This window comes from Poecilia reticulata, linkage group LG11 (genome assembly GCF_000633615.1).
Source record: "Poecilia reticulata strain Guanapo linkage group LG11, Guppy_female_1.0+MT, whole genome shotgun sequence".
NCBI classification, from domain to species: Eukaryota; Metazoa; Chordata; class Actinopteri; order Cyprinodontiformes; family Poeciliidae; genus Poecilia; species Poecilia reticulata.
This window is the reverse complement of record NC_024341.1, coordinates 16,865,112-16,876,838: the sequence shown is the minus strand read 5'-3', so window position 1 is coordinate 16,876,838 and position 11,727 is coordinate 16,865,112. Positions and strand designations below refer to the sequence as shown.

Here is an 11,727-nt window from a genome sequence, read left to right as displayed (position 1 = left end):
TGGATGGATGGATGGATGGATGGATGGATGGATGGATGGATGGATGGATGGATGGATGGATGGATGTCAAACACAACAGTTGTAAGTTGGCTGTTTTTATAATCTGGCTATCACAAAGGCCCACAGAGACGTGTTCGCACTGAGCCCGTCACTTTACTTCTCCGCTCTTCCCATCTTCATGCTCAGCATAATGGAAGAAATTTAATGCATCCTGTTCAAAGATCCAATTAGACTAGATTGTTTTTTGTAAGCAGCATAAGATCATAGACTTAAATACCCACAAATCATTTGACGCACCATTTTAGTGCAACAATTAAATGTTTCATGTGTCTTTAAATATATATCAGGCCTCCGAGAGCAAAAGAGCTGCAGGAATTTCACTAAAAGCTCAACTACGGCTCTTTATGGCTCCACTTTCAGTTTACAACGTGTTATTAAAACTGTATTTGATTTTATGTTACCACAAAGCCTCCTTAATGCAGAGAATGCTTCATTTATTTAATGATCATCACACAATATCAGTTTAAAAATAACACACATACACACACACTTTGAGGTAGGACGCATTGAGCCTTTATAGGGGCTTGGAGGACTGTGGAATTATGGGAGATAAAAAAAATGAATCTGAAAGAAATGGATCAAAAAAACAAACTACAATTTAAATTTAAAAACGACAAATTAGCACCATCATAATTTCTGTTTATAAAAGCAGCGAGTGTTCAGAGGAAAGCCTGAAAACAGGCGTTCGACGTCGTCCTTTTCCAACTGCTTTCCCTCAATCTGAACCTGACAGACAGCAAGGAAGGCAGGTGCTAATGTAGGTGTTGTTAAGAGTTGATTTTGTTAAAGAAAGAAATAAACAAATAGGTGAGGAGACTGTTTTGCAGAATGCCAACAGCCAGAGGCAGGAATTAAATCCTCATTAGGCGCTGGCAGCACCACAGCTCTGTTCTTCAAGCTGCGTGCTGTTCATCGTCAACACGGTGCAACTGCATCATATAAAGACATCAGCTGAGGTGGGCTAGATTATTATTTTAGAATATTGTAAGAATTACTTTTGCAAACAGAACTGCACATTTTCAGTTTGCCTTATGAAGTGCTGCTCTCACACTTTAACCCTTTCGTGCATGAATTATGATCCTTTGTGTCAGGATTTTCTTTTCAATTTTTTTATTTTATTTTCTTAAGGCATAAAAAAAGGTAGGGTAAAAATTTAGTAAAATTAAAAAAAAAAAATTTTTTTAGGTGATCAATTGTAATGTTCTCCAAATACAAAGTTCATATTTGAAAAAATACATCAGTGGTATTATTCTTTAGGGGTTATCTGATGTTACAATATTTTTTTTTACCTGCAAGAGTCATCTGCAGTAGAAAGAGGGACCGGGTCGGTTGGCGTGCATTTTTGTCTGTCGGCCATATTGGATTTAACAAAATAATTTCTTGCACTTGCAGCTGATGGCCAGTAGTTGTTAATGTATGTATGATGCATTAGTGTCCACTTGAGTGGTCTGTGTGCATTTATAACATAAAAATCCACAAGAAGCACAAGAAAATGGCTTTTGGACAGCTGTCCACTTCAGTGACCATTATGCATGAAAGGGTTAAAATCCCAGTAAATAAGCAGCTCTGCTTTCCCTCAGAACCAAGTTTTAGCTTTCAGATTTAACGGCCCCAGCACAAAAATCTTCCTACATCTCCGAAGTCTCCTACAGTAAATAAAAGTGTTTATTCGGTTGCAACCATCTCGTTCCATGCAAGATGCCAAATTAAGACACACACAAGAAACTTACCCAATTTCACACAAAGCATATTTATTTTAAGTAACAATTTCAAACCCGAAAAATTGTGAGTACTAAAAGCCGTCACAAGTCAGTACCAGCGTTGATATCACAGAGACATCCCAAAAATAAAACTTATACGTGCAAAACTTTTCATTTAATTTAACATTACCAAATATACATCCACAAGAGGTAATTTATTGGAATCTCTTCAATAATGCATATTTAAAAAATTTGCAAATTGCTGACAGCCAGCAACGAGGCACTGAGTGCACTAAAAAGTTCAACTCAGAAAAGTTGCCTCAGAAGAAAAGAACAAACTGGCCTGTTAATTAATAAAGCTGACATTTTCTCTGTTCCCTCGGACACAAAGTTCAATTATCGTCAGATAAACAAGAGTCCTAACTAGCTTTTGGCTCAGCAGATATGTTGCAAGAACAATTTATTGATTTGCCAACTATTTCCAGCAATAAAAGCCAGGAGTCTGAGACTCAAGGATGAATTTCTGAGGGTGGAAACTGGCTGTTTGTTGGTGTTGTTCTTTAATTCGGACGGTGATTTAATGAACTGCCGAAATCAACAGGGCGGACCGCCCAGTGAGCCATGTGAACATGTGACACAATTATAGATAAGAAAGCATGTGGAGAGGGGTGAGTGTTACATTTACAGCAGCAGCAGCAACTTAGCTACAAGTAAAAGCCGATAAATATTTCAGAAGGAAAGTTACAGAAAAAGCGAGCGCTGGAAAACACCACAAAGCCCCTGACAGCTGCTCGGAGCCGAGGTGGAAATTTCCCTTTCTGTGTTTGATAATAACAAATATAAAGCAGTAATGACGCAATATAAAGGAATTTTTTTTTTTTTGTTGCATAAAAAAATAAATCTTTAAAATCTACAAGATAAAGCACATTGGGGGAATTCATGCACTGTTGCCGGCCGTTCAGGCTGGAGTTAGGCTCAAACCTGCTAAATATTTTAAGAGCACAAAAAACTAGTGGCGTCTTCCCCCTTACTCATTCAGCAGCAATTGGTCTGTGGGAGGGGAAAAACCAGCACCGAAATATTGGAAATTTCCTAAAATATTAATAAAACATATTACAATGCACGTGAAAAAAGCACGAGTGCTGGGAATCTGTGCCAACTGCGTCTAATGATCATGTTTTTGAGGGAAGGAGGTGGGGGGGGTGCAACAGCTTGTTTTTGTGTGTTGAGCTCCAGTGTAAATGTTACTCGCTGACACCTGCAGAAGAGCAATTATTACAAGGCTCACAGGCAAAAAAGAAAAAGAAAAAAATCCAGCACTAACCCTCCTCCTTCACTCATAACTAGAGGCTTTCAGCAGAAAACACCGCTCTTTAATAATTTGTGTTTGTGTGTCATGGCGCTGGCTTTGGGCACTTTTGGCTTTTTGATATAGAAAGCTGAGGAGCCAACGAGCGAAACGAGAGTCTTCACTGAAACAGATGTGACACGCTGAGTTCATCAATGAAATAATCAGCTTCAAAGTAACAGATAAAAGCGAGGCAGAAAGACGCAGCCTTTATCAGCAGGATGTCAGTGTCTTACATGCAGTTTTCAAAACCTTTGATTAGTTTGCATGTTTTTATGCCCACTTTTGCCTATTTTTTTTCCTTTCTTAATGCCATTTCTTTCAGTCTATAAAGTTTTGTTTCACGTTTCATCTCTGACAAAATGGATGTAAACTGACCAAAATGTTTGAGATTCTTCACAGAAAAGTGAAAATGACCTTTATGGCACCAAAATACCTCCTTCTGCAGCAGATTTGACCTCCAAGTCGTCAGTGTGAGTCTTTTCGAGGTCTCACAAAAGCTTTTTGGTTTGATTAAGAGTTCCTGTCCCGTTCTCAGCTGGCCTCATCAGAACAGCTGAAGTATCAAGTCGGGTCCCCATTCCATGGCGGTCTGAGCCACGGCGAACACGGCGGCCCCCAGCGTAGCGGAGAGCCCCCACACCGCCATCTTCATCATCCTGTTCCCCTCCCTCTGCAGCGGGCCTGGGGCTGCAGGCAGGGAAGCCTCCAGGCCTGGGTGTCAAAAGGTCACGAGCACAGAACAAGGAGGGCGGGGTCAGATGACGAAACATGCAGGGGTCACGAGGGGTCACAATGTTCAAGGCCAAACCAAAGGAACAGTCCAGGCCACATTTATCGAGTTAAAATCCCTGAAATTAAGTCACCTTTTATGACAGTATCATAATCTTACACTGAAGCATTCATTTATTTGAGTTTTCTTTCCTGTTTTTTTTTTTTTTTTTTTTTTTTTTGCTGTTATGCATCATATGACTATGTTTTTTGTCTATCTGAACCACGTTTCTGTTAAATATACAAATAAATCATACATGCAGTCAGGGGTCATACAAAAACCATTAAATGGCCACAAAAACTGTTATGAAATTCTTATTCCTAAACCACAGAGACTGTATGTTTCTGTGTTCTGCAGGGTGAGATTATGCTACTGCATAAAAAAAAGTTTGTTTTACTGAAATCAAAGACCCATTTTTTATCTAGAGTTGCAATAAATGTGGAAAATAATTATTTTAATTATATGACTGGACTGACAACCATAAAAGAGGATCTTGAGGGTGAAAACAGCAGGAGCAGAGAGAACAGGAGAGAAATTTATCACAGAACAAAAGCTAAAGTATTAATAAAAAATAAAAAAGCTTTGTGTTATATGCCCTAAAAACCCTAAAAACAAATTAAGCACATGAATCTGCAGTTATAATGTTCTTAAATATCTGTTTGCTCATAAGGGAAACTGGTTCTCTGTATGTATTAATTAAAAAATATTTAATTTCTTTTTATTATTAAAAAAGTATTTTTGTACTGAATTGAGTTGTATAATATAGTTTAAGTATCACCATGTTCATCAGCAGGAACACTTGGATGTGTTGTATAACCTTTTAATATATAAAAAAAAGAATTTTCACATTAAAATGTATGAATTTATTACGTTTGTCGCACTAGTTTGGGCATAACGCAATAAAATATTAAAAATACAAAAAAATATTACTTGTGAAATTTTTTATTTTTCCTACTCTTACTCTAAATGTATTTTTTTGGTTGTTGGAGAGATGAAATTAAGTTGCGTTTCCTTTCTATTTTTTAAATGTTGCTTATATGCAGTCAAATTTTCTCTGTGAAACAAAGTTTTGCAATATGAACATAATGCAGAATTACATTTGTGTACAGACTCATTTTTTTTTTTTTTTTTTTGCTTTTTTAAGAACATCTCAAACTTACTACTGAGCATTATCAGTATTAATTTTATAAAATAAGTAAAGATAAATTAAATAATGCAACTCAAAGAACACGATAAGCCCCAGGGAGTTTTATTAAGCCTCTAACTGCATTTCTTACACATTTTAGTTTTGTTAATCCTTACTACATTAATTTATACATTACAAAGCTTTCGCTAGTTTTCCACAAATCATGAAGTCCATTTAAAAATTAAGGATTTTTTCCATCTTGGTGTCAGATGTATGTTTTCTTTAACATGCTGTGCAACCAAAAATCTAACAAAAGCTGTTAAGTCTTGCATATTTTAAAATGTCAATCTATTTGATTGAACCGAGTCTGACTTTATCAGGGAGGGTTTGAATAACGTTTCCTAAAGCTTGAGGTTAAAACGTACAAACGTTCTGTTCGCAATCGTGAGATCTACAAGTTGGTTTTCGCCGTTTTTCTGCCTTCTGATTATATTTTGATGAAACTGCAGGGAATTCAATTCCTCAGGTTTGTAATTAAAGCATTCAGCCTGAAGCTGAAGCCACACAATATTTCCGAGTCCGTGTAAATCACTGACAACATGTCAGACGCCGCAGCTCAGATCTTCACAGAACACAAGGGAGTAATGCATCTCTTTGTTCTGTTCTGGCATATTTAAATCTGCACTTGATTGGTCTGATGGGGGTGCTACAACATTTGTTTACATGTTATTGATCGTGCCAGAGGGGAAAGTGTTTACTGCTGCCTTGTTTTGAAGAATTATATCACCTAGGTGGGAAAACCCCCAAAGCTGGGAGCTCTGGAAGGATTTTCTTGGAGGATTTCACAGATAATATTCATTTTTCTCAACCTTCAAAGGCTGTGCAGCAACAATACGTCTATACCCCGTCTCCACACACCAAAAAAAATAAAATAAAATATGTGAGTGCTCTCTATGTGAAGAATAGTAATAAGATTACAGTAACTATTTTTACCATGTCTGGAGGTGGTGGAGCCCTGGGCCCTGTTGAGGCGCTGGAGAACAGAGTCTGGCCTCTGGTGGAGGGTGGAGAGATGAAATGCCTGGAAGCTGCTTATGGACAAGCTGATGCAAGGAAACGAGAGGCAGAGAGAAAGAGAGATGAATGGGAAGGAAGTGTTAGCCATCAATAAGGAAGAAAACTAAAGTCTAGTGACATGAGAAGATGGACTGATGGATAAAGTGATAGATTAAGACAAGTGAGCCAAAGAGGATGAGAGAGAGAGAGGGAGAATTGCTAACTCAGTGCTTCTTGGCCGTGGAAAGCTAATGTATGTTTTGAGCATTTGTATCTTTCAGCATGTCTGTCAAGGTCTTGTGTCACTTCCCGCCCTGAACAATGACTTCAGGCGACACTGAAGGATGCTGACACGCAGAAACACGCCCAGAGTGAGTGGCCCCGCCGGCCTAAAAGGCTTCCCCTTAATAATAAAGAGAGAAAGGCGCTGTGTGGACCAACACCAGGAAATCTATGTGGTGGAGTCGGGATGCGAGTTAGTAGCGCCCCATTTTGGTTACTGAAGGAGCTGCACCGCACTTTCCAGAGTAAATGTTGCTGCTATCCAAAATACGGTTTAGATTTACACATAAACCGAAAAGGCAGTTCTTAGCAAAAATAAATGCACATTTTAAACAGGAGAAACATTTTGGTTGAAACATTTTATAATTCACTCAGATTGACAGGTTCATACTTCACCTGTTTTAATCTAATGTAGCAACAAGCATAAAGAAAATATTAAAAAGTGCACATTTATCGGAGCATGCAATCCAAGCAAAGAATTTTTCTTTCATTTATTAAAAGGTGAAATCTCAGGATTTCCTCAGTTTGTGGCCTGTTTTTTTTTCTATTATATGTTATGGAAATTATACACGTTAATATTTATGATCAAACTCATATTTAGAGATAAAACAGTAATCCTCTTTAGCAAGCAGAGTTTGTTTATGATACTGAAAAGTGTAAATTAGAGCCAAGGTCAATATATCATTTCACTCATGTATTATCATTCCCATAATAAACTTCATATTGTCTTAATTTAGCCCAGAAAAATGCAAATGTAATCTTTTTTAAGCCTATATGTTTTGTCAAGTGGTTAATGGACGGAGTTTAGAGAGCACAGTTCTAGTTAGAGTATTCAGAGAGCCTTACCCTACAGCTACATAAAGACTCACACACTCTTTTACATACTCATATGAAGACTGCAAGGCAATTTGGGGATGAGTGCTTTTAGAATAATTACATTATGTTATCTCATGCGACACTATGCAGACACTCTGTCTGCACAGAAGAAGATTCACTCAGCTTTGCATGAAGATTGCAGGAATGTGGTGAGACAGCAGGAGGCAAAACCCTACCTTCTGATTAAAGTTACACAGGTCAATTAAATATACAAAAGTAAACAAAATTTTACACTCTTCTTCCAAATACTCACAGTATGAAGGCAAAGGATTTAAACAGCAATAGAAAACAAAACTTGTTTCCCCAAAGTGCGCTTCATTTTTCACATTTAGGCAGCAACATATGTTTAATGCTGATTTCTTACTGCTGGTAAGAAATCAGCATTTCTTACCGGACAAAAAATTGATGTATGCAGTCCCAATTTTGGAGCGGCATACGGTAGATGATGTGCAAAAGCCAAATTGAGATACTTTGATTAGAAGAGCAGGTTTTGTTTTATTTTGCTCACGAAGCAAACCTCACGCCTTGCAGGGACAGAGAACCATTAAAGTTAAAGAAGTTCATCAGAACACAAATAATTAAAAGTGAGAAAAGGAACAAAAACACAAAACAGAACCTCCATGCAGAGTAATTTCTAGGAGACTTTACTTCTGTGTGTTCCAGTTTAATTAAGCGGCTATTAAACTGTAGCACCCATAAACATGGATCTGACTGTTGTTGTTTCGCCTAATAAACAGCTTAAACACCAGGGCTAAAGACACGTGCTCTGAGCAGAGTTACCACATTAGCGGCTTTGCTTTCATCCGTCGTCGTAGTCGCCTCACCTCTTGCCAGACTGCAGTGCAGCCCGCTTGGCCAGCAGCGACGGAGGGAACTGCTGGAACAGGTCCTGCGCCTGGCCGATCAGGAGTTCATACGGGAGGTCCTGTGGGATGTGGGAGAGCAGGTGGTGCACCATGGCCATGTCGCACTCGGTTTGCTTCACCTCCTTCTCTCTGTGCAACACAATCTGAAGAAGAGAAACGGGAAAACAAAGACAAACATTTAGAAGTATCTAAATTGAATTAGTTTTATTGTAAATCAACAAGTTTTGGTCTTTTTTTTTTTGCATGGGAAGAGTTTATCCTCTTCAAAAATACTTGTGATGCGTTGTTTTTTTTTGTTTTTTTTTTTAACTGCCCCCCTTTCTTGCTTTCTGTGAAAACAAAACATTTTATTTCAATTATTTAAATTCTGTGTTGGTGGGTCGATTTCTGCTTGCGAACATTTTTCTCAGGATGCGTAACAACGATCAAATTGAAGTCGTTTCACGGGGGAGCAAATATGAACAGCTTTTCACCAAGTAGCAAACTAGCTGTTAAAAAAGTAGCCTAGAGCAAAGAAGGACTAAGTTTATACATCTTATTCTCTTAATTATTCTGGATCACGTGTGATGAGTTGAAAATGAGGCCCTCCAGTTAGAAATACTAAAGAGAACAACAGAGATAACAAACAGGAAAGCAGAGTTACAGGTTTAACTAAGAAGTGCCCTGGAGAAATCCTTTCTGGAAAATAACACCTTTCTACGAGGATATTAGACAATATATATGCAGATAGAAGGGAAATCTTCTGTCACACTATTTTTTTTTAGATTGCAATGTGTATTTGTGTACCACACATGGGTCTAAATATCGAAAACAAAACTCAATTTCACATAAATAAAGTATGTGTTTTGTTTATGATGCATTCCCATATTCAACTTACTACTGCATAAAGATAGTTATGTTTGTGTTACTGAAAGCCTGACCTTCTAGGAATGAAAGTTTGCAAAATACATCCAGTCTTTATGACCACTAGGATCCTATTGGAACAACTTTGCCCCCTTTCAGACTTATTTCAATTCAAGCCTCATGTTGTGATCTGAACTCAGCTTTAGAGGACGAATAAGTAAATTTCTACTTTATTGTCTCAGATACTTCAGAGTCCTTCCTCTATTTAGCTCAAAGAGAGAAAAAAAAAAAAGACAAGCAGATACTGAAACATTCTCAACAGCAACTGTTTCTACTCTGAAAAGTTTAAAAAAGTATTTTAAGAAACAAACTAACCTTAGCGTAAATTATCCAACACACCAACATTCCTGCTTTTAACAGAGCGTAGAGAGCCTCTGTTGAGCAACAAGATGCAAAAATCGAAATGTTTGCATCGTAAAAATAGTCACTTACGCTCGGTTTTTCTTTCATTTAAACGAAAAGTACCAAACTGTCGCTGCAGACAAGGTCGCATGCGAAAGCAGTCGAGCAGTCTTACCGTAGCAGCAAGGTAGATGGGCATCAGAGGATGGGAGGCCAGGAAGAAGTCGTAGAGCCTCAGCGTGTGTCTGAACTCTGACAGGACGTGGCCGAACCACGTGATGAGCCAGGAGAGAGCAAAGATGGTTCCGACCTCCGCTCTGAAACAGACGCCACATAGAGCAGATGAAGACAAGCTGCTCAACAGCACAGGGAAAGAAATTATGTTCATATTTTTTATAACTAGATTTTACATGTGCTCCAAGCGTCTCTTAAACTTAAGCAAAGATTACTTTCAAAAATAAAGTGATCTTTATCACTTATCTCAGTTGTAAAATGAAACCTGATTATTTTCTTTTATTATTTTTTTACATGCAATGACAAATTAGCTGGAATCTTTATATTTAAGGCATTTACTAGTTGGTACATTTTGACAAGTTTAGAAAGTGAAGTTTTTCTAAATTTTCTGAAACCTAAATAAAATGAAGTAGTATATGTAGAGGGTTTTGGTAAATGAAATTGAAAGAATGGGGATGGACAAGAGGCAAGAAGCATGAGCAAAGAACAGCTGGAGAAATGAGATAAAATGGAGGAGAAACACTACAGAACGTGGAAGAGAAACGCATGAGAAGGCAGGAAGAAAGAAGAGGAAGAATGCACTAAAATCAGTGATCCAAACGTTGAAGTAATCTTTTCTTTATCGTCTTGTCTTTTAGTCCAAAGCTGTGCCTTCATTCTTCTGTTTTTTTAGTTCGAGTTTTGTAAGATAGCAAATGCAGCGTCTTGCAGATACACTCAAGCATGCAGATTAAAATACTTCATAGCACAAGTCGCAAACATTTCTAAAACCTGATTCTGACAAAATTCATAAGCAACGTGCAATAGCTGGCTTTATTCCAATAAGCATTATTGGCTGGTTTAATAAACCATAAAGGATCCAAATATTCTCAGTTTTATTTATTTTGCATTTTACTATCTATTCGGGGTTCAAAATTAGTTTAATGATGCAAAGACCTCAGTGAGACAAACAGGCCAGTAAAACCACAACATTTAACTGAAACTCCCCAAATTAGACAACTAATGCATCCTCAGTTATATTTAAAGACTGGCTCTCTGGTTCCCTCTAGTGGCAAGTTAGTCTAAAACAATTCCAATTTTTAAGTGATTTACTTTACCTGATCATAAAGTCGTGTAGTTCTGCATCGACTTGTTCCAATATGGGCATAAGGTAGTTTAAAATGTGTTTGGTGCTGTCCATGGTCGGATCCATAAAATCCCTACAGGAAGGAGAAAAATTAAGGTTTAATTAAAAAAAAATAAAAAAATCTTAATGTTGCAACGACTGTGAAAGCAGGCTAACCTGAGGTGAAAATTGGACAAAGTGTCCAGCATGGCGATGGACATGCGCTCCCCAACCACCAGCAGCAGCGTCACAGCCACGTCATGGTAGCCCTGGTAGTAGTGGAGCTGCGGGTTTCGCTTCAGCACCTCCAGGATGACGTCGATCAGCTGCTCTTGCAGAACGGCTCGCTCTGAGGCTGGCATACCTAAAACACCGCACAGGAATGAAGCATTCACTACATGCAAACACCAGCAGTAAGAAAAAAAAACAAAACCTTTTTTTCTGTTTTTGTTCAAGTTGAGCATATGTCTGGTGACTAAACTGTAATCTCGACATCCAGAGATTATATAAATGCATATGATTCCTTTAATTATTCACCATTAAAGCTGACTAAAAACCCAGAAAGAAGCAAACAAATAAAAAATGAAATGAAAGTAACTCAAATGAGAAACGCATGACAGTGTTCTGAAGGCCGTGCTGTAGTCCCTAGCCTCGCCACCAGGTGGCGCGGCCGTTTGAGGGTGATATATTTTTTCCTTTCATAAGACATTGTTCGAGAAGCTGTACAGAGCAGCAGATGTGGTGTTTGTTAGCGGTTTCGTGGGTTTGTTCAAGTGTGCGTCCATATGAGTGGTAGGTTGCAGTGTATTTATGTTCGAGATATGTTTATATAAGTAGCTTCAACATTCTCTGTTAGACTTTATTTATTTAACATAAGCGAAGGGTGTGCTAAGCTAATTTATATGCTAGTACGGTAACACATAATATGTTTGGTCGCTTTGTTCTACCTTGTTTAATTTTACTTGCAATGCAACATGATTGTAATTTGTAAATGAGTGTATATATTCATGGTAGATTGTAATTTTTATTTATTCATTTGTTGTAGAACCACACACAC

The 11,727-nt window shown here is 37.9% G+C and overlaps 1 protein-coding gene across 2 annotated transcripts in view; it reads right to left on the bottom strand.

Moving 5' to 3' along the window:
* Positions 1-1,790: 1,790 nt before the first annotated feature.
* Positions 1,791-11,727, bottom strand: part of LOC103472476 (TBC1 domain family member 20) — an 18,407-nt gene continuing 8,470 nt past the window's right edge. The window contains exons 5-10 of one of the 2 annotated variants that reach the window (XM_008422150.2): positions 10,848-11,034; positions 10,663-10,764; positions 9,507-9,648; positions 8,045-8,229; positions 6,000-6,109; positions 1,791-3,822 (exon numbers count right to left, since the gene is read on the bottom strand). In XM_008422150.2, coding sequence (XP_008420372.1) covers positions 3,656-3,822; positions 6,000-6,109; positions 8,045-8,229; positions 9,507-9,648; positions 10,663-10,764; positions 10,848-11,034 — 893 coding nt within the window. In that variant the 3' untranslated portion in view covers positions 1,791-3,655. The remainder of the gene's footprint in view (positions 3,823-5,999; positions 6,110-8,044; positions 8,230-9,506; positions 9,649-10,662; positions 10,765-10,847; positions 11,035-11,727) is intronic. The other variant, XM_017307603.1, reaches the window with a different exon arrangement.